Raw genomic sequence first — 25,403 nt, 5'->3', positions numbered from 1 at the left:
CGGGCCCTGGGACTCACCCACAGGGCTGCAGCTGCAGGGCTGGCAGCGGTTGGTGTTGTCGCGGTAGTAGTTGTCCAGGCAGCGCTCACAGTTGGGCCCGTCGGTGTTGTCGGCGCAGTTGCGGCAGTGGCCCCCGTGGCCGGTGGCCCGGTAGAGCTCCGAGTCGAAGTAGCACTCCGAGGTCTTGCCATTGCAGCTACAGGCTGGAGGAACGGAGGTACACTCTTCAACTTCCTCACTCTGCACAGCCCAGCTGAGCTCACACGGTTCAGTAAAACCCTCTTCCTCCCCCCCTCCCCCGACCCCAAATAGTTGAGGGCAGTTGGGACAGAACAGCTGAAAGGCAGACATTGCTGTGGGGGTGTGTGAAATCTTCAGTGTGGACTTTGTGGCACTGGGTCAATTAGTCACAAATTTCCCCAAGGTGACGTAAGGCGAGAGGCTCCCAGAGCAGATGCGGAGAGGACACGCGATCTGCCGGAGAATGCGGCAAAGAACCGCAGCACCATGGAGACAAAACCAGTCACAACTGCCAGTCCTTTTGCTTAAAAACCAGTCCGTCTCCACACAAAAAAGAATTTGACTCTCACAAGCCTCCAATTAAAACATCTAGCATTTCTCTCCCAGCTTACTAGAGAAGTATCCCTCTCAAGAGGATGGCCATATTTAGGGAGGGTAACAAATGATCCATGTAACAGCCGACAGCCAGATTAATGAATTGCAGGGCTACCTTAAGGCGGGTCTTGGAGGATAAGCAGCATCTCAACTATGAAATTAAACTTTTCGGTCCACAAAATCTAAATCTTTTCCAATCTCATGGCCACTGACTTAGTCAGTGTTTGTACCTCTTTTTTTAATTCCCAACAAATAAAAGGCTTGAAAAGGTTTGCATGACATATCTCACAAATAAAATGTAATTTAAGCACAGCCTCATCCTGTACTCAAAAGCACAGGCACATTTCAAATGGTAGGCCAGCCTTGACCAGTTTTCTTCCATAGCCTGTGAAAGCCAGCAGAAGAGCACATGGGCCTTGGCTTGAAACAAAGGCTTAAGACAAATCTGCTGTGTAGCTTTCACTGAAGGAATCGGAGTAATATATTACATTTGCTTCAGAATAGGTCTGTTGGAGTAATAATAGGAGTCTCACAGTCCTTCTCAATAATTGTGATAACACGTGTGAAACACAGTGGCATCCTGGTGAGTAAAACATGATACCCATACACAGATATTACAGTGCAAAACTCCCTACCCGGGACCATGCAGATATATACAGGGCAAACCACTCCATCTCGGAGATACTAAGGCTAGTTGTGCGGTGCTATGGGCCGACCAGCCAGAATCCACACCGGTACAGAAAATATTTTATTTAGACTGGGGTTAATGACTGGGTAAACTGCTTTTGCTAAAGTTTAATTCAGCAGGAAGAGCTTGCAGGCAGCCATGTAAAATGATCTCATTACATTAGTCGTGTAAGGCATTCCTTGAGACCTGATGAGTAATGCTTTATCACAGTAGTGCAAATGCACGGCTCAGCATTAAAGCAAAAGCCCAATCCATCCCTGTCGAAGTGCAAAGCACCGCGGCGGCGGCGTAGCACGTTAGCATTAGCGGCGCTGACTCACGCAGGCACTCGTTGGCGTTCAAGGCGGTGGCCCTCCTCCACGGGCGGTCGTTGTAGAAGGGCTTGCACACGCCGCAGTCGTCCCCCTCCGTGTTGTGCTTGCAGCGGCAGACCAGCCGGCTCTGGCTGTTCTTCACGCAGTCGCTGGCGTGGCCGTTGCACTTGCACCTGGAAGAGAAGCGCCACGGGGCCGACGCCGTTAGCGGACGCCAAACCGCGCTAAGCTAAACACAGGCCTCCTTCGAAATGGGACGCGGGGCCTGGAAAGGTTTAGATTCGGTCAAACACCGTTTGCGCATCATTAAGCATGCGTATACAAGCTCTCGAGGACAGGAGGAAAGTACATACGCTGGCGTCTTTAAATAATGGAATATAATCGCCTCATTTGTTGAATCGTGGCCTTTTTGTTAGATTTAAACAGGTCCGCTTTGTCCTTCAGGAGCAGGATGTTTAAAACGATAGCCCCCCCCCCTTGAAAGACGCAACATTTCCTGTCTAGGTGCTTTGATGTGACTAACCCCCCCCCCCCCCCCCCTACCCACTCACAGCTGGAACACAGGGCCTTTCTGTGTCCGTGTGGGAGAGACTGGCTCATTGTGAAAGTCGCCCTCTCTCTCTCTCATTGTGTGGGAGACACTGGCTCAGCATGTTGCTTTGAAAGCCTCCGAGCGTTCGCGGGAAGGCGGGAGCTCGTTCTCCGCGGATGAGCCGAAGGCCGCGGCACAGCGAGAGACGCCCGGCTTGGCACCGCCGTGTGGAAAAAGTGAGGAAACCGAGGTCCTTCACCTATCCAACCCCGCCCCCCACCCCGCCAGCAGGATTCCAGCCGGTCGCCGTGGAGACGGAGCGCGAGGCTCAGCACCGCGCCGTCGAAGCGGACGGCCCGCCCTCCCTGGCCCCGCCCCCTCGGGGCAGGAATGGCAGGAATGCGGCTGTGTGGCGGAGACGCGCTGCTCTTTCCACACGCACTGCAAGGTGAGCGGGCCAACGGGGAGGCGCAAGCCTCCTCAAACTCCCTGCTCCTCAACTCTGCTTTTATCAGACCCCCTCCCTACTGCTCCACTGCTCTGTGCCGACTCAATATCCCTCACTGCTTTTACTCCACTCCCTCCCAACCCCTCTGCTTTTACTCTACTCCCTCCCCACTCCTCAACTCCTCTGCTTTTACTCAAACTCCTTGCATTTGCTCCTCTAAACTCTGTTAACTTCACAGCCCTGTTAACTTGAGCAACTCATCTCCACTTGGTGGATCCAGCACACAGGAAGATTTAAAGGGTACAGGAATTCCGGCATGTTCCACCATGTACAGCGGGTCTTTCCGAGTGATGGAACGGCGGTCTCCACAGACAGAACGGGCACTAAACAAACACTCTGTCCGCTGGGCCGGACGGCTGTCATTCACGGGAATGTTAAGACAAAGACGTGTGAGGCAATTGTGAACGGCACGGAGAACTTTACAACACGTCTCAGCTCAAAAGCACTCAGGGCTTCCACCAAAGCATTCACACAAGTGTCAAAATCCAAGGACATTTTTACTCCAAAAATGGGGAAATGGCTTAAGAAAATTAATTCAAATTTTAGCAAGGAATGAGATGAGAAGAGTAAAGGGAAAGACAGAGGGAAATACCTTTCTGGTAAAGCACACTTAAACACAATCACTTTTATGTACTGTATATATATAACAAACAGAATATGAACATGAATTAGTTCAAATTGTGTTGTGTTAGACGAAATCGAGTTTCAGAGTAGCAGGGTGGCATTAGAGATTAAGACTGATGTGTTTCAGAGACTCATAGGTAACCTACCTTCCCCCCACAGCAAAGTCCGAGATGGCGTAGTAGTAGGATTTTAGGACCTTGGGGTCATTGAAAACCTCATCTCCGAAAGTGTTGAGCCTGTTCAGAGTCACCCTAATGTCTGTGGCCGTCACCCATTCCTAAGTGACAGAGCAAAAGCAGTTAAAATGTTACACATGCACACTGAAAACAACCACAATGTTACACATTAGATTCACATAAAACATGAAAGCGGTCAGGTTACACATTTTGAACATGTTCAGTCTGAAAACACTTTCAATGTTACGCGTCACACAATATTCTGTGAGAAATTACATATGTGCTCATTAACAGTCATCACAGGGGAGTCGCTGGCTGACAACACAATGTTCGCACCACAGATATTACCGTTTGCATCATATATATTACGATACTTCTGTAAGTTAAAGATATTACTGTAAGCACCACAGATAGGTACGCACATGGGAAATAACTACCATATATAGACACGCTCACAAAAAGGTCACTCCAGGCTCAACCCCAGAGGAGTAATGTTTGGTAGTTTCCATAGAAAAACAATGAAGCGGTCCGTTAAGTCCTTGTTTAGCACTTTTATTTAACTGCCAAGAAACCCGTGGCTAACTCCTAATGCCACCAGCCCATAAAATGATAGTTGCTTAACACTCCTTCTGCAATGAGACGTTGAAAGTGAAAGCGAATGATCATAATAAACTACTTGGGTCTAGTTTAGTTAACTAGACTACCTTTCTAGAATTTCATAATTATAAAAGATAACTGGGAAGGATACCCTCAGGCGATTGGCCAATTGGATTGTTAGTCCTCTCTGTAACCACATTTGAGTCCCGTTTGGTTTATTTGAACTACAATGGCTCACTATTCAGAACAACGGCTTTCCCCCTCGCAAGGCTCCGTCTACATACTTATGACGTGTGGCCGACTGGATCTGGACCAGGAAACCAGGGATTGACATTCTGCCAGAAGCTGGCAAACTTCAGTGGTTAACAGAGGTATTGTAGCTTACTAAAGCCTCTGGTGCCAAAAACTAATTTCCTCATTTAAGTAGACGCAAAACTATGACATTACCTTGGCGAATACACAATACTTTCTAAAAATTCTAAAATTGTTTTTTTTTTTTTTTTTTTCTGAATGGCATAGAAGATAAGATTTTTTTCATTCCTTTCTGTTTAGGTAATCAGTGCACATGCTTTGGTGCCAAAAAGCCCCATAGTCAAACATGGCAGCCTCGATTAATTGGTTTCACACACCATTCAGCAGGAATCCATGGATTCTGGCAAACAGAAACCACCTCCAGTTCTTCATCTGGACGCACCAAATATAAATTACTGCATGTACCACAGATGTTACGGAACACCAGACATTCCAGCATGTACCATAGACATTACAGCATGCAACAGATATTACTGGAGCCAAGCAGTCCCAGTTTATTGTTCTTCTGGCCTCCCCCCCGAGGGCACCCTGTCCTGAACACTGTCTTTGCAGGTACTGAGAAACCCAGGTAGGGTTTGTTCTTCTTCTTTGTCTTCTTCAAAGTGCCAGCACACATGCAGGCAGGCACACGCACACAGGCACCCTTCTCCTGCCGGAGGCCTCCCCCTGCTGCTGGGGGCCAGCCCGTACACGCCCGGGATGGGGGGGGGGGGGGGAGGTAGCTATTAAAAGCCCTGAGACAAAAGGAAGAGGGCCAACCTTCTGAGCAGCGCTTTGGGCAGTGACATCATCAGGGCCAACCATCACGCTCGGTGACTCATGTGATTCTCCCCCCCCCCGACCGAGCGTCCACCTGGCTCCAGGGTCAGAGGGCTGCGGTCGACTTGACCGCCCGCAGGAGAACCGAACCCCAACTGTGCAGCTGGATCCTGGTCGTATCTGACCTCCTGCAGCAGTGTGAAATGGCCCCTCGCAGAATTATGTGACCTGTGACCCCTGGGCAAGTCATCATCGCTCCTGAAGTGCATCTGCAGTGCAGGTTTCAGAGGAATGCAGGCCAATGCGCTGAAGCAGTGTGGGACACTTTATCTTTAATGGAGAGGGGAATGTGCCTCAAGATTCCTCTTGCAAATGTGCATTTACAGTCATACGTTTATTTCATTGGCAATTAACAGAATCTCTTATCCAGAGAACATCGAGTTCCACTGCCTACATCAGTAATCTGCAGTCAAATACCTGCTGCAGTGATTGTGGGTAAGTAGCTAGCTTAAATGGTATGGCAGAGGAGCAGGGTGTGAATACTACCCATTGTGTGTGTGTGTATGCGTGACAGATTTTCAGGAGAAAGATGGGGGTAGAACCCTGTATAGGCAAACAGGGTGCAAGCAGAATCCTGCAGGTGTGTGTGTGTGTGTGTGTCTCATTCACAGGAGTAATCTGTGAATCTGCGAGTAAGGTGTGCAGCTCTTGACTAAGAGACTTGTGCAGTGGGACAGGTCTGCCTGATGCTGTTAAACGGGACACATTCCGGACAGAGATGTGCGCTTTGGTATAAATAGCCAAATGCCACATGAGAACAGCAATGGAAATTCCTGGACACAGGGCTAAATCTGTAGAGTGCGACACGCTTAACCGCAGCCTGTTAGGAAAGGGCTTCACAGCAACTTCAGGCAACACAAACTCTGCTCACAAACTGCCCCTTCTGAGAGAAAAAGACACGGCAGTTCTGGTGTCACACCAGCCTGACTCCGTAAGGTAACTTCACTGCAGCACAGGTCACCGGCAGTATCAGAGAGGCGCTAAAGCGCCTAAAACTTCTTACAGCGGAGGGTCTGAGGGAAACGGCCGCCCCATTTCCGCCGCGATCCTCGGCCCGTATCGCTTGCGGAAACGGGAGAGCTTCAGCAGCTTCCGCGGCGACGCCGGCAGCCGAAATGTGGAAGCAACTGAGCCGCGGTTTATTCCGGGTAAAAAATGCGGCCCCTATAACGAGCCCTCCGGAGGGGCGCTGTTACCATGTCGCGCAACTGTCGCGGGTCAGCCGAGGTCCGGCTCCCGGACCGCATTCCGAGCCGGACTCGCACGGCGATATCCGTTCGCTTCTGAGCGCTAGGCTAAAGGCTATCACGGCGTAACATCTTCTAAGCCTCGCACAAGCTCTCTCCTGTAGATTAGGCTGTAAGGCAGAACCCAAAAGGGAACTCTTTTGTGTAGACTGTGTGGGTGAGCAGGTGAATATTTTCTATTTTGGATAAGGGTGTAATTACAGTGTACCGGGCAGAGCTGGAGACTGAATGCAGCCCTGGCCGTGCGGTACACAAATATGTCCTCGTGTTACAATGCTGTTCAGAAAAAGAAAAAAATGAACTCAACCCCAAGCGACCGCAGTAAATCCAAACACTTAAACCGGAGACGGTGAGCCTTCCTGGTGTACACAGACGCTGCTGCACGTGCTTCAAAATGTGAAGGAAACCGCAGATGGAGGGTTACAGGAATTATGGAAAAAGTGTTTCAATGGGATGAAATCTGGCATGTTTACTTAGGTCTGTCGAGTTGTTTGCCAAATTTTCATACGATCCCTTGGATTTTTTCCCCCTGGATTATTTGTGAGAAAACATGTCTGGATCTAAACCTCGAGCAGCTGGTGACTTAGTCATGGCACACATGATATCGATATAGGGGAGGCAGCCTCATTTACCTCAAATGCTGCATGTCGACAGCATACTATTCCACTGTACAAATCCAGTGAACACTCACACCTCATTCAACTGCACAAATCCAGTGAACACTCGCACCCCATTCAACTGCACATTCACACCTCATTTAACTGCACAAATCCAGTGAACACACACCCTATTCCAATGTACAAATCCAGGATACATTCACACCGCATTCTGCTCGACAAATCCAGTGAACACTCACATTCCATTCTACAGTACAATTCCAGTGAACACACACCATTCCACTGTACAAATCCAGTGAACACACACCATATTCCAAGTACAAATCCAGTATACATTCACACCTCATTCCACTGCACAACTCGAGTGAAAACTCACACCCAATTCTACAGTACAAATCCAGTGAACACTCACACCATATTCCACTGTACAAATCCAGTGAACACACACCATATTCCAAGTACAAATCCAGTATACATTCACACCTCATTCCACTACACAAATCCAGTTAACAATCACACCCCATTCTACAGTACAAATCAAGTGAACACACATACCACATTTCACTGTACAAATCCAGTGAAAACATAACACCACATTTCACTGTAGGCTCATACACATTCCACTAGACAATTCCATTCCCCAGTGTCGACTGATAGCATTGTACAAAAGAGTATGCCAAGTATCCCTGGGACATGTCAAAGGGATAGTTCACTTTCTAGGAGCTTTATGATATTATTACCAGTTTTAGTGCATTTTCAAATCGGCCCAGGGAGTGTTTCTGTGATGAAGGATATTTTACTGTGCTGTGCAGCTGAAACCTGTACTTACAGAAGTGTCTTATAGCCAGTTGGGGTTTGAATGGCTAGTATAGGGCCATTAAGTGGTTTGTGGTCTAAAGCAAGGAAAAGTATATCATACTTAAACACATTGCTCGTAAAAACACACTAAAACTGTAACATGAAAAACTCCGAAATGAGAACTACCACTTTTAGCTCTATGTTTTACTTAATTTCAATTTAATTAAATTTCAATAAAGTGGAGGTCAACTTTTGATTTCAATAATCGGAGTGTAAAACTTGGGCCCTGATACTGAACCTCAGGAGCACCCTGTGGGCTGTTTGAGCAGAACAAGTGGGTTTTAAAAGCTTTCCCACTTCCTGTTCAGTGCAGAGGTCAGCCAGCAAACAGAAAATAACCATATCAAAACATAAGCAGCCCACAGTAGGGGAACATATGGCTCATGAAGTCCTGAGGTGGCGACGCACGGAGCGATTCTCTAATGTGGTTTGAAACCATTGCACTATGCAACCATATGGTTCTCGGTTTGAAGAATTAGCCGGCAGGACTACAATCAAAATTCTGACAATGGCTTCATTCAGATTGAAGCTAACAGAAAACTTTTACAGAAGGAAGAGTGAAAGAGCCAGAGAGTGAGTGAGCGAGAGAGAAAGCAGAGAGAGAATGGGAGAGGCAGAGGAATAGAGAGCGAGAAAGAGAGAGGTGTCGAGAGAGTGAGAGAGGCAGATGAGTAGAGAGTGAGAAAGAGGCAGAGGAGTAGAGAGAGGCAGAGGAGTAGAGAGTGAGAGAGAGAGAGGGGAGTAGAGAGAGGCAGAGGAGTAGAGAGAGAGAGAGGCAGAGGAGGAGAGAGAGAGAGAGAGGCGGAGGAGGAGAGAGAGAGAGAGAGAGAGGCGGAGGAGGAGAGAGAGAGAGGCGGAGGAGGAGGAGGAGGAGGAAGAGAGAGAGAGAGAGAGAGAGAGAGAGAGAGAGAGAGAGAGAGAGAGAGAGAGAGAGAGAGAGAGAGAGAGAGAGAGTCCTTGCCTGCAGTACAGGGCTGCTGTCGAAGTTGTAGGCGCTGGGCCGGCCCTCCAGGGTGGAGAAGGCCACGTTGCCTCCAGTGAGGGGGGAGATGTCGCTGAACTCGTCGGTGCAGAGCGCCTGCTGCTCGTCCTCTCCGGTGCGGATGAACCCGCGGTTCTGCTTCTGGTAGGTCTTGTCGCAGGAGCCGCTGTAGTACTGGTAGGGCTGCCAGGGCCCGTCCTCGCGCGTGCGCTTGTAGATGGCAAAGCTTTCTGGCCGGCTGGTGTGGAACTTCAGGCGCACGTAGGTGATGTCAAAGGACTTTCCTGGAAATGGGCGAAGAGGCGCAGGTCAGTTCTCTGTGGACACGCAGCTACACACGGAGCCACGCAGCCGCAGCCGCAGCCGCAGCCACACACACACACACACACACACACACACACACACACACACACACACACACACACACACACACACACACACACACACACACACACACACACACACACACACACACACACACACACACACACACACACACACACGGCAAGGAGCCTGCTGTCCTGTGGCTCTCTCATATAAACATGCTGAAAGGACAGCTGTCAGTTCTACTCCTTGCTCTTTTATTCTCATTTAATTTCCTGTTTGGAGCCACAATGCTTTGAGAAGGTTTTAACAACATAATATAACAACACATTATGCTAAGGCTGTAATCTGGAGGGATTTCAGCAGTCGTCAACCCCCCCCCCCCCCCCCCCCCCCCCGGTCTGTCAGGAAACTGAGGGGAACTGAGGGGCTCTAATGAGAGCAGGCTTGTGCAAACACACCCAACACGCCGCAACAGGCAGAGGGAGCACCGGGGGAAACATTTGCGCGCTCCAAATGCAGAAACAATGTCACCGTCTTTCAACGCCGAGATGGGGGCAGGGAGGGCTCTGGAAAAAGAGTCATGTCTGAGCCCATGAAATGTGAGAAGAGGCTGTGTGTGTGTGTGTGTGTGTGTGTGTGTGTGTGTGTGTGTGTAGTGCGTGCGCATGTCTGCAGGTATGTGCGCATGCGGGCATGCCAGCGTGTGTGTGTTTGTATGTGACTAAATGTGTGTCTATGTGCGTGTGTTTGTGCATACTTGCACATAGAGGCTGGTAATTTGTGTGCATCGAGGCCATGCGCATATATAGAAGCCGTGCGTGTGCGTGTGTGTGTGTGTGTGTGTAGTGCGTGCGCATGTCTGCAGGTATGTGCGCATGCGGGCATGCCAGCGTGTGTGTGTTTGTATGTGACTAAATGTGTGTCTATGTGCGTGTGTTTGTGCATACTTGCACAGAGGCTGGTAATTTGTGTGCATCGAGGCCATGCGCAAATATAGAAGCCGTGTGTGTGTGTGTGTGTGAGTGTGTGTGTGTGTGTGTGTGAAAGTGTGTGTGTGTGTGTGTGTGTGCGCACAAAGGGGCCGTGACCTTGCGTAATGACTGCAGCACAGGACACAGGAAGTGTAGGGATGTCATAAAAGGAATTATTCACCTTATTTCCCAGCATGCAGCATATGCAGTCAACATAGTCATGGTCTCAAACAAACAAATGCTGAGCTCTAAGGACCAAGGTTCAGTTTGGCCAGAGAATCGATAAGTTATATTTAGTAGAGCACACATAAAAGGCTTGGTAAAGTACAAAGTTAATGTAGGACGCCCTGGAATAACAAATTCAGAACATTCAGAAAAAGTGAGTGGTGTCCTTTTTCCAAATCAATAGACACAAGAGGGACAAGGAGGGGGAAAACCACAAAAAAAAAAAACCCACATTGTCATGAACATCTAAATACAGGGAGGCTTGCAAATGAACATAAATTTTTATTGCTTCCGAAAGCAACCCTAGTTAGGATTGATGGATGTTTGAATATGCCAGAATAAGAAACGGATGTAATTTAGAGAGCGTTGTGATTCACAGCCCATAATTTTGTTTTCCATTTGCCTCTGCCTCTCAGAAATTAACAGGTGTGCGAACACCGCTGTTCTCGCTGAAAGACCAGTGCTAGTTTTTGCCTCCTTCCACGTTTCATTTCTATAATTTCTCAATAACTTCTCCACTCAGAAATGGAGGAGTTTCCACTTGTCCCAGAATAGCCCCTTCCATAGCCAAATGGCAGAAATGAGTCATACCACCAGTAAACGCCCCTCATCCTGCACCCTGACAAATGAGACCAGCACTGCTGAAATGCCCCCTCCACCCTTACAAAGACCACCAGCACTTTTCGAATGTATTCAACATTCTTACAAATGAGAACACCGGCATACCCCTTTCTGTAGAACGAGGAGATAGTAAATTGATTGTGGACTAGATCTTCTCAAGATAACACTCATTTTATGGCCACCGGGCCTGATTAAACCAAAAGCCTCTGTAAACAGAAAGGGCCACCCACCTGAGCCCCAATTTCCATTTACAATTAACATTCTCACACGATGCACAGAGAAAAAAAACACACAAACGCACACATCAAGCTCAACCACTATAGTCACCCTTCCAGCACCATCAACCCCCCACCGCCCCCCCACCCCCAGCTGAGCGTCAACACCAGCTCATTGAACGGGACAGCAGGTGGTAGAGCGGCTTCGGTGCAGAAACGTAAAGGAGTGACCGAGAGAGACACAGACGACACGCAGGTCATAAAGCAGACCGTCAACAAAGGCACAAAGGGCTTCCTGGGGCCTGTGGGCACAGCTGTGTAAACACGCACAGCGGAGAGGATGGCGACAGGTAGAGACTCCCATCAAACCTCGCTGCTCACAGCATGCTTACCGCCACACTGCCCTGTGCGGTTTAGCAATGAAACCCCTCCGCTTCCTACTGCACAGCCAATTAAATCCCTCTGCCTCCTACTGCACAGCCAATTAAATCCCTCTGCTTCCTACTGCACAGCCAATGACCAGAGGAAACCAGAGTAACACCCAGCAGAAAGGTTAGGCCATGTATGCGCGCACATTCAGTGAGGTCCGCAAGTATTTGGACAGTGACACCATTTTAAAGAGCCTACGCGTGTGGACCGTCTGCTTTAATTTGAAGGTACTTACATTCAAATGGATTGAACTGTGTGGGAATTACAGCAATTTAAAATTGCGCCACTGTCCAAATACTTAGACTTCCCTGTATACACACACTCAGGGAGAACTTTATTAGGCATTTATTAGGCTTATTTAGACTTTAGCGTATTCACTTAGAGGTTTGATGCCTTGTGTGTTCAGAGATACCCTTCTGCATACCATTGTTGTGATGTGACTGACCATTCTCGCCCTTCTCCTTGGACCTCTCTCATTGACAACTGCCCACAGAACTGCTGCTCACTGGATGTTTTTTGTTTTACGCATCAAACTCTAGAGACTGTTGTAAGTGACAATCAGCAGTTTCTGAGTTACTCAAACCAGAACCAACAATCATTCCAGGTCAGTCACATAGAATTGGGAAGAAATGTGGTCTGACATTTGGTTTGAAAAACTGCTGAACCTCTTGACCACATCTGCATGCTTTCATGCATTTAGTTGCTGCCATATGATTGGCTGATTAAATATTTGCATTAACAAGCTGGTGTACAGGTTTACCTAATAAAGTGATCACTGTGTGTGTATGTATATATATATATATATATAAAACGCACATACACCTTGCAGCATGGCGGTCTCACCGGTCCTTATTCTTATTATTCTTAGGCATTTCCCAACTGAGCATAGCTAGGGGGCTAAGAGGAGTCAGAGGGGAAGGGTGGGGTGTGGGTCACTGGGGCACGGAACACATACCTGCGATTACCGCTGCATTGTGTGCTAACTTTACCCAACCGGCCCAGTTAATCATAAACCCGCGTTTAAGAGCAAGGGCATACGTGGGATATTTACCATGAGGGCCGTGCCGAAGGTAAAGCACTTCTATAATCTGTGAAACAGAAGAGAGTGTGTGCGCGTGTGTGTGCGCGTGTGAGACAGCGAGACTGTGCGCGAGTGCATTTTTGAGAGGCTCAGGAATTCCTGTCACTCCTACAAGAACAACTGCTTTATTTACAGGAGAAATATTTTTACAGCTCAAACAAAAGTGTGTGGAAACTGCATCCGTCTCAAGACTGAGACTGATAGCAAAACTGCTGACAGGCGGCACCTCAAATCCATAGTTTCAAGTTTCACTGCACTGCCCCTGAACTTACACCAGAGATATATATTCTCATCTTTTAGGCAAAATAGTTACATTAATAATACAATTGCATTTCTTCATTAAGTGGGAGACCCTTTGATAAATATTTGTAATATTCTACAATTTTTGAAAAATGACTTTAAAAGGACAGGAGTTTAAGCATGTGACCTTCATTATCACGCTACCCTGCTGACCTGGATGTAGGGGCTTGAACAGATTGAGTAGCGTGTTATTGTTCAGTCACGCAAGAGGACCCTGAGACGAATCAACCAAGATAGCACAGAAAAATAACAGAGAAGATACTACACTCGCTTCTCTAAATGCTTGTACATGACTTTTCACGGGTTGGCGTTTACTATGTGCGATTTTCAGTCCGTTCTCAGAGTAAACCGCTTCGAAACAGATGTTACACGGAGGAATGGCACACGTGACGGGAAAATGAAAGCCTGGGGGATTTCCCACAATGCCCTGAAATAGCAGCGAGAGAGTCACCATAGAGGATTCTGGGAGTGCTGCTACTGAATTTGTGTTTCTCAGGAGAAATAACCAGAACAACCACCCTTCACCTCTACTCTAAGAAAGGCCACACGGAGCAGCTCTACTGCAGTAAACAGTAAGGCCGTCAGAGAAAGCAGGTCTACAAGAGGGTAACTGAACATTGATGAACAGCAGAGGCAGTGGGAATGGGCAGCTCTAGAGTTATCCACACACTTGCAAGTTTTCCTAAGAGGGCCAGGCCAGTTTGGGTGGGCTGGCTTTCTCCAACACTTCCTTCCAGTGAAATGCTAATGTGAATATAGGAAGTAATCTAACATCTCTTATGTGGGAGTGAGAAAAGAAAACCATCTGAAGACAGGCAAAATCCCTCCCCATCTGGTTTCAATAAGTGTCCCTATTCTACGGGGCTTCACTACTTAGAAACAACAAACATCTGCATGTGATCTACAAATGTCGAAAAGAGTCACACTGGACAAGAATGTCTGGCAAATGTCTGTAATGCTTTCGACAGCCTGCTATGGTTTCAACTCGAATGAATGTTTTATTCCAGGAAGTACTCGAATTGCTTTCACAGTTTCTTTCGCCCCCGGGGGTAGTTGGTCGAGTCCAAAGGAGGTTTCCTCCGCCGGCACCTCTCAGGTTTAAGCAGCAGGACCGGAGACGGTCGGAGCGGGTGTGTAAATAGAAGCACGTGCAGGCCGGAACAGGCCTCGGCTCGTCGGTTTTGAGAATGTTTCCAGCACCGCTGACCCAGTGGAGGGGCCTCGGGCGGCGTGGTGGAGAGGGAGGCGCTGAGGTTACCCTGGAAGAACAGCGCAAACCCTGCCGCAGAGCAGCCATAGCCGGAGGGAGGCACAGACTCGGAGTCAGTAAAGCCCTGGGCCCAGTAAATGACCAAATCTCTCTCCATGCTAATGTTAGAGAGGAGGACACAAATTAGACCAGCAAGCTCGTCAGGCACTTAAATGGTGCCTCCACACATTGTGTTGTGAATCGGCATGATCGATTCGAAACAAGATTAATCAGACTTGGTTTACACCCATGTCTGTGTGGTGAAATGAGACCATTCAACCAAGCCAGACAGACAGTGAGTCATTGGTTCCCAACATGTGTGAGAGAGAAGACACAGAACATTCAGCCAGGGGTAGCAGAGTCTACTTCACCAAGCTGTCTGTATGAGTGGCTGCAGTTAGGACAGTGAAAACACAAAGCCTACTCTTATACCGGTACATTCACTGCAACTTTAATCTGCTCTTTTCCCATGTTCAATAGCAATCATATTTTTTTAAGGCGGAAACAGCACAAATTATTTTTGAATTTTCTTTTTTACCGAACATAAATACTTAGGTATATCTAAAATGCTACAATATGGGAAATAAATTCAAAACTAACTTCTGATAAAAATAAAAATTTACATTCTTATAGGAAACATCTAACCATTATTTGGTTATCTCAAAATGCAGCAGAAAGGCAAGATGGCTATCATTGTTTTTTTTATATTGGTAATTTCCCCAGGGCACTACCAGATAATTTCAGATGATCATACCACAATTGGTTAACTCTAAAAAATAAATTAAAATTAAAAAATATATATATATATATATCTTTTTTTTTTTTTTTGTGTGGACATTTGGCCAAAAAAACTGGATCCGCCAACTGCTGTGTAAACGTAGCCAAGTGCATACTCCACTGGATAAGAGGGTGGAGGAATTTTGCTACATCTGTGCAGCAGAACAGCTCAGCCTCTTCACATCAGGCTTGAAGCCTCCACACATTTCCATGCAAAGACCCAAAGGGCCAGCTGTCAGAGTAATATTTACACCTGTGAGCCCTTGCACATTTTCCCCCAGCATGAGAAGCTGGCCAAGCTTTCCAAAACAAGCTGATTAGGACATTGAACACAAAATTGTGCTTTTGCTTTACAGAGAATGGAAACCAACATTTTCTTAAACGACAGCCCCAGAGTCCCCCAACTGTAACCCACAAAATGTCAGTGCACCACATAGTGGTTTCTTACAGACCGACTGCCCGCTATGTCATGTAACGTGGCTTCCAAGAGCAATCTCGGGTTTTAGAACTAAACCACAAACTGCCAGTTGTACCAGCAACTCTTGATCCAATTTGTAAAGAGTACAGTAGGACCATAGCTGCACTGTTACTGCAGAGGGATAAATTCAGAAAGAATGATTTGTGTAGTACTTTATTATGAGTGATTTTAGATGGATGAGTGTAGTACAAACAGTGATTCTGAGGGAGTGCACTACTAAGAATGATTTAGAAGGATGAGGGCAGTTAGTAATTTATTGCAATGAGTGTAGAGTGATTTCAAAGAATGAGCACAGTTAAGAGTGATTTAGTAGGATTGGTGTAGAGTGATTTAGAGGGAAGAGTTCAGTATTAAGTGATTTAGAGGGATGAGTTCAGTACTAAGTGATTTAGAGGGATGAGAGCAGTACTAAGAGTGATTTAGAAGGATAAGTGCAGTACCAAGAGATTTATATGGACAAGTACAGTACTCAGTGATTTAGAGGGAGGAGTGCAGTGCTAAGTGATTTAGAGGAAGGAGTGCAGTGCTAAGTGATTTTGAGGAACGAGTGCAGAACTAAGAGTGATTTAGAGGGACAAGTGCAGTACTAAGACTGATTTAGAGGGCTGCCAGCAGTAACACACTCATGATAATGCAGCTTTATGCTTTTCTCTGTAATGAAGGAGAGGAGAGGAGACAGCTGTGTTAAAGCTCCCAGTAGAGCTGATCATAAATCAGGCTTAACTTGCAGGGGCCAGGGAGACCTCCACACTGCCAAAACTTCATCAGCATGCCTGACTACGATACCATTAGCCACACCGCCCAAAACTACTATTACACTGGCCAGGGCTTACACAGCCCCTGAGACAAAACGAATGGGACAGAGATATGCTACTACACTAGTGCTCGCATTGCTCCTGTGCGTGTTTGTGACGGAGCTCCTTGCACAAGCTCTTCATTCATTTGCCTGGTCTCACAGCCCCACATGTAGTGTGTAACGCTGGACCTGGCCCAGCATAGCTTCTGTTATTCAAGTCAGTTATGCATTATACGCTGTACATAAAGATGTACGCCAACACAGAGCCATACGTCAGTCCAATCAATGGGAAAACAACAGTGGCTCAGCAGTTCAAAAGTCTCTGCCAGTTTCACTTGCGTCACTCAAAGGAAAAAAATGCCCTTTTCACAAGGCATCGTTTACCATGGCACGGTCTCTCCCGCTAGTGAAACTACATAAAACGCATTGCCTCGACAGCTGTGAAACCATCCCGCTGCCCCAGAACACTGCTGTGACACCAGCACAATACCCGAAAGCAGTGGTGTCGAGCAAGACCATCACCCAAGTCCTTGTGTCTCCGCGCGGTGAACCGGTCACACTTCCCCCTGCCTCTCTGAACTCCGAAACACAAGAGACTTTGTTTTGGTCAGCGCCTGGAGCTACATTCCTCGTCACGCCCACTCGACACCGCCCAGGGGGTTAGTGTGTTTGTCTGTGTGTTAGTGTGTCCGTTTTGTGCAAGTGCGTGTGGAGGGTTTGTGCTTCTTAGAGCGTCCATGCGCAGGGTTCACGCATAAGGTCAGTTAGAGCAGTTTGCGCACTAGTACATGCGTTAAGGTGCGTAAGTGAATGCATATTTATATGCATGATGTCAACCCACGCAAGGGACCGATTTGTGTAGGCAAGATGAGCAGTAGCTTGTCTGTGGTATGTATGCATTAGCCTGTTTGTCAGCATAGGTTATAGGGCATTAGTGTGTGTTTATGTGATCATTAGCCTGCCTGTGGCATCTGCATGTGTGCCTTATCGTGTGCATTAGCATCGGTTATGGGGCCTTAGTATGTAGTGTGAGTGGGCTGTTTGCGTGTGAGTGTGTGGGGTGCTAGTGGCTGACCCTGGAGGGAGGCCCCAGTCATAGTCACTGTCCAATTAAATTTTCTCTGATGACATCACCGCATTCTTCACATGACGGATGAACAATGACGGCTTTGACTTTTGATGTGTGGGCATGACCACTTCTCTGTACATAGTTATGTCCATCTGCTTGAGAGAAATGCCAAACATCTGCTGGGCCCTTCCTCCCACAACCGGCAGTACCAACGTGTGCTACACTCCAACCGCTGAAAATGAGCAGAACTAAGCACTCCCAGACAAGATACATCATCATCAACACCATCATCATCAACATTCAACTCTAGACTCACACATGCCAACCCCAATATTTGACCCTAGAAATATTCAACCCCATCGTCACTCCCTTGAAGTAAAAGCCAAAAAAAAAAAAAGCCTACCGAGTGAAGCAACCTTTTTATTTGCTCCATTTTTATACAGAGATTGTACCCTGTATCGTAACATGAAATTTGATTAAGTCCTCAAAATTAATGGACAGTAAGCACAGAAACCACATTCCACGCTTGGTCATTCAGACTATTGGCTAAAGGTGCTTGTGTTCTACAGTAATATATAGCCCACTCATGTCTCTGAGCGCAGTTTCTGGCTTGCTGTTACGTCACAGCTGACTGGATCGGCACGACATCTCTTAAGCACTATTTATTTGTAATCAAACAAAAGACTGAAGTATTGCCAGATCTATTTATGGACCTTGAAGCCAAAGCAAACAGGCTGCCAGCATTTCATACCAGCCGGCAACATAACATGGCACCCGCACAACATGGATCTGGAATGCCAACACCCAGAGGAGACGGCACTGACTCCACCAGAACATTCTGAATCTGGAGTCTCACCTTGTACTGGGAGTGTAGTGAGTCTCAGCCAGCACTTAGGTTTTGATACCATGCTATTGTGTCATTACTCAGTTCAATACTGTCTGGCATATAAACAAAACTTCTTGAAAGAAGAGTTTCAGGAATTGCAAGATTAGCTGAATACAACAATAGCTTTTGAACAATAGACACTTAAGTTAAAGGTCAAATTCCTCCCATTTTGTTAAATGCATACTTTGTGAGACACCAATGAGCTTGACTAGCACATACAGCAAAACAATATCAGGGCCATGTCAGTATTGACCAAAAATAGCTTAATTTAATTTGCGGTGTTGGCTGGTAAACAAGGGTTATATGGCCAATAAGATGATGCAGCATACACCTGCCAAAGAGGCAGTGTATTTGATGTGCCGTTGATGGTGTAAAAGAAGTGTCATACTCAAAGCCATTTCACTTTATTTTATTTATCTATTTTTAATTGATAGTCAAACTCAGAAGCAAAGTTGTACATGAGACATCAGAAGATATTTGCAGTTGGAAATTTTAAACCATTTGAAATGTGAAAGCTGGTTGTATTATCTTCGTTTTTTAAGTGAATTCTTCCTGCAAACACAGAACAGTAAAAGGGGGCTTAAATGAGTGTATACCAGATATGTCAGGCAGGCAATGGAAAAGGCATGGAATGCACTCTGAAAGTTTAGTGTCAAATGCGTATTCAGAAACAAGCTTATCCATCATTCCGTTCCATGCAGCTTTCCCAGAGCAAAGCAAAGCAAATTCACTCATTTTTTTTCTTACAATTGTTTTGAGCTGGGGAATGCCAGGAATTTTCTGGAGTCTATCGTGTATGGGGCAGTTCAGCCTGCCAGCACTGAATGGAGTCCTTTTGACTGCAGGGCTAATCTCTGGGCAAACTGCCCCAACCGTTAATCTGGAATGAAGTGTTTCCGGCCCAATACAGACTGAGTGACAAACGTCAGCCAATTACTCCACATAAACACTGCTGCTCACAATTGTGATTGACAGAGACCTTTCAAAAGACATCACGCACACGCACACGCACACGCACACGCACACGCACACGCACACGCACACGCACACGCACACGCACACGAAAATCTGACAACGCAATAAATCGATACATTTCTGAAAAGACCAGATGGATCTCTTTAACGGCTTTAGGTCTTTAGGTTATTTTTGAGCATCACTCGTACTAAAACAGCCCTCTTTAAAGCTCAGAGTTGCGTGCATATATGGGATGCTCTCGTTCACGGGCCATGCTTTAAGTACACTGATCAAATTTCAAAGGAGCACATCTGACATGCAGGGTAAGTCATGCAGATGAGTTGGTGTTTTCCCCAAGAGAATCGCCAAATAGACCGCACGGATCAATATCACCTTGAAGCTAAAGACCATCTTAGCCTATTATGCAGTTTAGTGGTCTTCTGGCTTGTGATACCACAGCACATAAAAAGTACACTTTACTCAGGATGCAAACTCACTAACCACGCACAAATCCCGCCAAACTCCACACGAATCCCGCCAAAAATGCCCCAAAAAAAGCGGACACACATTCTGCCAATCGCACCACTGCACAGGGACGCCATGACACCTGCACTCTTCACTAATGTCACTGAGTGTAAGAAACATACATGCCAACACTGCCTTCTAATTTGCGTCACAATGGAGAATATGATAACAGTGAATTAGGACACACTTAAGGAGGACATTCGGCTTCAGCACCTCTAGTTAGACTGCCGTTTCTTCCGTTGGCTGAAACCCGTTCCCATTTCATTCAAGTTATCTGATACTGAACCTGCACTGTTCACACAGAAATACATGATTAATTTCCCTCTAAATTCCCAGCCCACTTGTGATTTGGAAGTGATTCTGTCACAGTTCGGTCAACTACATTCTTACAGTGGGATTAGGATTGTTCATTTTCAGCTATTTAGCAAACTTGAAACACTGAACTTACTTATACTGTCCCCTTTCACATTTATGCATAGAATCTAGCCACATCAAACATACATTCCTGAGATTAAATGTGCAGTTAAAAACAACTAGTCATAACACAAGGTTTTTCTCGAATGCAGGGAAATATGCTGGTTGAAGGCTAAATATAGACGTATCCTCTGAAACATGATTAAGTTCTGAATTGTTTGGCTTTGAAATGAATACAAAATGCTACTATCTTAAATACTATTATCCATCTACTGTCAGTCCCACACTGAAGTAATCCAAGCTATTTTCGAGCCTAAATCATTCAAATCAGTGGTTGCACTGGCCAATGGCTTGCTGCATCTTTGGAATGAAAGACATTCAAAAATCTGAGTTTTACAGAAATACAATTTCCTTCTGATATTTAAATTTTTTGCCATAATATGCCAAATCACAAAAACACAATACATGTCATTCATAATTTTCTTATGATACTTGTAACAGAAGCAGGATGAAAAGAGGGATTAGGAGTATGAATTAAGATACAAATAGTGTCTTGCCATTCTGATCAAAACGCATTTTGCCACACAGGCTAATATTATTAAAAGGCCCTAGGAAAGATTTTGGTTTTCCTTTACTCATGTTCAGCAAGCTAGCTGAAGCGTGACATAATTTGACTTCATTCAAATCAAGTGCTTTCTCTTCCGATCTCACCATGCTGCCAACGGCTGTATAAATATTATGACAAATAAACAACAAATGTCAGACACCAAAACAGGACTGAAGCAAAGAGAGGAACAATTATTTTGTTGTGGTTCAAGTCTGGGTCACCACCCATTGCATCTTTTTTTCAAAAATAAATAAATCAGCATATCTGCAGAATACACACATTTATAAAGTGCCATTTATTTTTCCCTGCATTTTGGTTCTTTTTCTGCATAAATAAAAAAGCGGAATTCTGAAAAGTAATTCTGGTCATTGAAAATAATCCAAGAGCAGCCAAAATACAGTGCAATCCCTCATGTTAATATAAACAGGCGGGACTCCAATGGAAGAAGAGATTAGAGCAGGCTCAACAAATTCCACAGTTAAGAAGCATTCCAAACCTCTTTACTACATAACCAGCATTTCAGCTATCTGCAATAAGCAATACATGTCTTCGAAGTATTTGAAATTCTCATCATGTTTTCAATGGTTAAATGAATGGTGGCACAGAACACAAATTCTTTCAGTCAGCTAAGGTTCTCTAGAAACATACTTTCTTGCCTTTCGAGCAATTCACACTTAATTTCTTGGTGTAAAAGAATTTTCCCTGGCATTTGGACCATTTACACAAACAGAAACACTGACATGCAAACACAGACATTGACAGAGACAGACAGACAGAACACTTTATTAGGAACACCTGTCCACCAAATAATTCATGTGATAATCTAATCAGCCAATTGTGTGGCAGCAGTGCAATGCATAAAATTATGCAGATACAGATCAGGAGCTTCAGCTAATGTTCACAACCATCAGAATGGGGGGGAAAATGTGATCTCAGTGGCATAATTGTTGGAGCCAGATGGGCTGGTTTGAGTATTTCTGTAACTGAGGATCTCCTGGGATTTTCACATGAGTTCACTCAGAATGGTGGAAAAAACCAAAAACAACCAGGGATCAGCAGTTCTGCAGACGAAAATGCGCCAACAGCATGAATCCATGGACTCATGGAATCCTGCCTTGTGTCAACAGTCCAGGGTGGTGGCAGTGGTGTAAAGGTGTGGGGAATGTTTTCTTGGAACAGTTTGGGCCTGTTATTACCAATCAATCATTGCTTGAATGCCACAGCATATTTCAGTATTGTTGCTGACCATGTGCATCCCTTCATGGCCACAATGTACCATCTACTAATGGCTACTTCCAGCATGATAATGCACCATGTCACAAAGCAAATGTTGTCTCAAACTGGTTTCATGAACAGGAGAATGAGTTTAATTTTCTTCAGTGGCCTCCCCAGTTATTGAATCTGAATCCAAAATAACACCTTTGGGATGTGGTAGAACAGGAGATTCTTAACATGATGGTGCAGCTGAGAAATCTGCAGAAATTGCGAGATGCAAAAATGTCAAGATGGAACAAAATCTCAAAGGAATGTTTTCAACATCATGTGGAATCCATGCCACAAAGAATTGAGGCCGTTTTGAGAGCAAAAGGAGGCCCTAAGCAATATTAGTATAGTTGTCCTAATAAATTGTCAGTGAGTGCATATGATCCAACTACCAAATCCTACTACAACCTGCAAGTACGAGCAGAATGGGGTTGAGAGCGCAAAAACCTCTTGATATCATGCTTAACACACAAGGTAAAAATGCACTAGCATGAGTGAGCCAGAAACAAAAAATGTTGGCAGCTGTGCCAAAGAAGAAACTGCTTTAAGACTGGAGATTTAAATAAACATTTTGCTATGATTCATGATTAGGTACATGACTGGGACCCGCAAGGTCGGTGGTTCGATCCCCGGTGTAGCCACAATAAGATCCGCACAGCCGTTGGGGCCTTGAGCAAGGCCCTTCACCCTGCAGTGCTCCAGGGGAGGATTGTCTCCTGCTTAGTCTAATCAACTGTACATCGCTCTGGATAAGATTGCCATTGTCATACAAAAATGCCATTAATGTAATCGATCGATTTTTGCACATTGTATCAGATAATTTCCTTTGAACAGATGCATCAATCTGGACTGATGTATCATAACACCCCAATCTCTACCAGCCTAGGGTTGCCACAACACATCTACGGCGTACCACCACAATATCAGCACAGCCGCAGCAGAAGAGAGGCATGTTTGGAGACACAGGCATGACACATGCATGATCACAGAAATCGCCAGTATCGCCAAAGGAACAAAATGTTACTTATCCTTTATTGCTTTATAATGGGTAAGGAAAATGTTTCTCCCACCACCTAGTTTGCGATGGCAAATTCACCGAAAAAAATGTGTAAAATGACTGTCGTTACTACAGCTACCTACGAGTCATTGTACTGCCACAGATGACTTCCAAACCTAGGGGGAAACACTGCATCCATAAAAGTAGGCCTCCAACATCTGATGATGTCAGTGTGCTACAACTCAATCATATTTCTGATATGCCATTATTATGCCATCTCTCACAAAAGTTCAACTGTTGAAAAATTCAGACAGAAACCACAATGCCAAACGGCATATCACAGGCCTGTTAGATCTGTGAGTGGGTATGGTGGACAGTGAGGGTCATATCATCATTCCTACATCGTCTCAGCCGTGAAAACATTTAAAACAAACATTAAGTTACGGTTTTATAAACGGTTACTGACCAGCTTAGAACAACTTATTGAACTGCCAAACACAATTTTCACCCGCATTTGGTGCTTGTAGAGTGTCAAGCCTGCTCGTAAGTCAAACTGAAGGACAAATGTTGATTGAATCCAGGCCCCTGCTCATAGAAAAAAAACCTACGTGCTCCTCCAGGCCCTGGAGAATCCGGAGTGAATTCTGCTGTGAAAGCAGGAGATAAAGATGCATGCATTGTCAGTGCCTGGCTACAGCAGTGCGTGGGATGAGGACACCACTACTAACACTTTTCTTTTTACCAGAAAGAGTAGGAAGAAGAGCAGCTTAAAATCACTGAAGAGATGGTAGGTATCCAACTGAAAGACATTACTTGTCTGGTCTCCTGTGTCCTGTGCGTGCACCTGCACTAAAATGAATGCTGAAACAGGGGTGAGCTGAAACTCCAGAGGAAACACCTCATGCCAGCATGTTGAACTTAGACTTGATTCATCCAAGACTCCTGGCCTGTGGGTCTCTTCCAGTTCACAGTGATCTGGGTTCCGGAAGCTCCAGCTGAGGCCAGACTTTGGGAACATTTTGCTGGGTTAAGACGGCCATGTGATTCACAGGGAAGAAAACCCACTTCCCAGAGGGGTACTTCAATGACGATAGAGTCACGCAGGCAGTTTAAAGTAGAGTCCCTGCCTACAGCAGCTGCACAAACAGTCCCTGTCAGGGGGTGGGGAGGGGGAGGGGGCCAGCCCTGAAGATGCCTATACTCTCCATTCACAGAACAGGCCTCCATCTTACATCTCAATGTCTCCAACCATGACAGTAGCCATTGTGGGTGGTCAGGACATATCAGTTCCCAGACTTTAACAGTGACTTTATACACATTCCATTGTATGTCCAATATATATACATTATAATTCAGTTGAAAAACATACTGTATCTAGCCATCTTTGTTCTTAGCTGTTGTGCTCAACACCTTTGCAGCTGCATGTGGTACATGAAGATCAGAGACTATGCCAAAGAGTCTGTGTGCATCCTATTTCACCCACAATCTATAAACCTGTCCTCATATGCTGCCTTCCCCATAATTAGCCGTTTACTGCTGCAGTCATACATGCATGCAAGGCCCCTTTGAAAGGGGCTCTTTTTACCCTATTTTTCACAGACCACAAGAGGATCTTTCCACACTCGGGAGACAAGTGTCTGCATGTCCCTGGCTGTAGGCAGCACAGGAAATCCTGTCCAAAACAGGACTTCCACCATGACCGGCCTTGCTCCCCGCTTTCCAGAGGACCAATGTGCAAGTCAGTGGTGTAACAGCTCAGCTCCTTCAGGGAATAAATAGACATGAATACAGACTAAAAGCAGGCTACCACTCCCCAGGGCCAATCACGTCCTCTGCAGTCCCTCTGAAGGTCAGAACTTCCTCAGGCTGGGACGCAGATCAAGCGCTTTTAACTTTTAAAATGTTTTGCCTCAACAGCGACACAAAGTCGAGTCTAGGACATAAACATGGGCGTATTTAGTGACAGAAATCTATGCTGCAGCCTTAACACATTCCAAAGATGCCACATATTTTAGCATTTTCATAACTGACTGGCTGAAGGAACTGAGCACTATGGGCACTAAGAGGCCTGCCTCTGCCCCTTAGAGGCCCTTTATGAGCCTATACTAGCCCCTACAGGCCCTTAGCCACCCTCTACAGATCCAAACCAGTCCATAATGGCCTATACCTGCCCCTTACAGGCCTACACCTGCCCCTTATGAGAACTTTCTATATGGAACACACAGGGACGTCACATTTAGAGACCCGATAATGTCTATATATGGTTTGGGTCCGTAGATGTGCGCAGCTCCTATAGACAAGCTGCTGATCTCTGTAAAGGAAATACTAAG

General features: G+C 45.9%; 1 protein-coding gene across 1 annotated transcript in view; it reads right to left on the bottom strand.

Moving 5' to 3' along the window:
* The window catches only part of lamc1 (laminin, gamma 1), a 67,786-nt gene that overhangs the window by 24,900 nt on the left and 17,483 nt on the right, over window positions 1–25,403 (bottom strand). The window contains exons 2-5 of the mRNA XM_061242050.1: window positions 8,869–9,173; window positions 3,428–3,558; window positions 1,624–1,790; window positions 18–203 (exon numbers count right to left, since the gene is read on the bottom strand). Of these exons, the coding sequence (XP_061098034.1) occupies window positions 18–203; window positions 1,624–1,790; window positions 3,428–3,558; window positions 8,869–9,173 (789 nt within the window). The remainder of the gene's footprint in view (window positions 1–17; window positions 204–1,623; window positions 1,791–3,427; window positions 3,559–8,868; window positions 9,174–25,403) is intronic.

The sequence above is a fragment of the Conger conger genome, chromosome 5 (genome assembly GCF_963514075.1).
Source record: "Conger conger chromosome 5, fConCon1.1, whole genome shotgun sequence".
NCBI lineage: Eukaryota > Metazoa > Chordata > Actinopteri > Anguilliformes > Congridae > Conger > Conger conger.
This window is presented reverse-complemented; position numbering and strand designations above follow the sequence as displayed.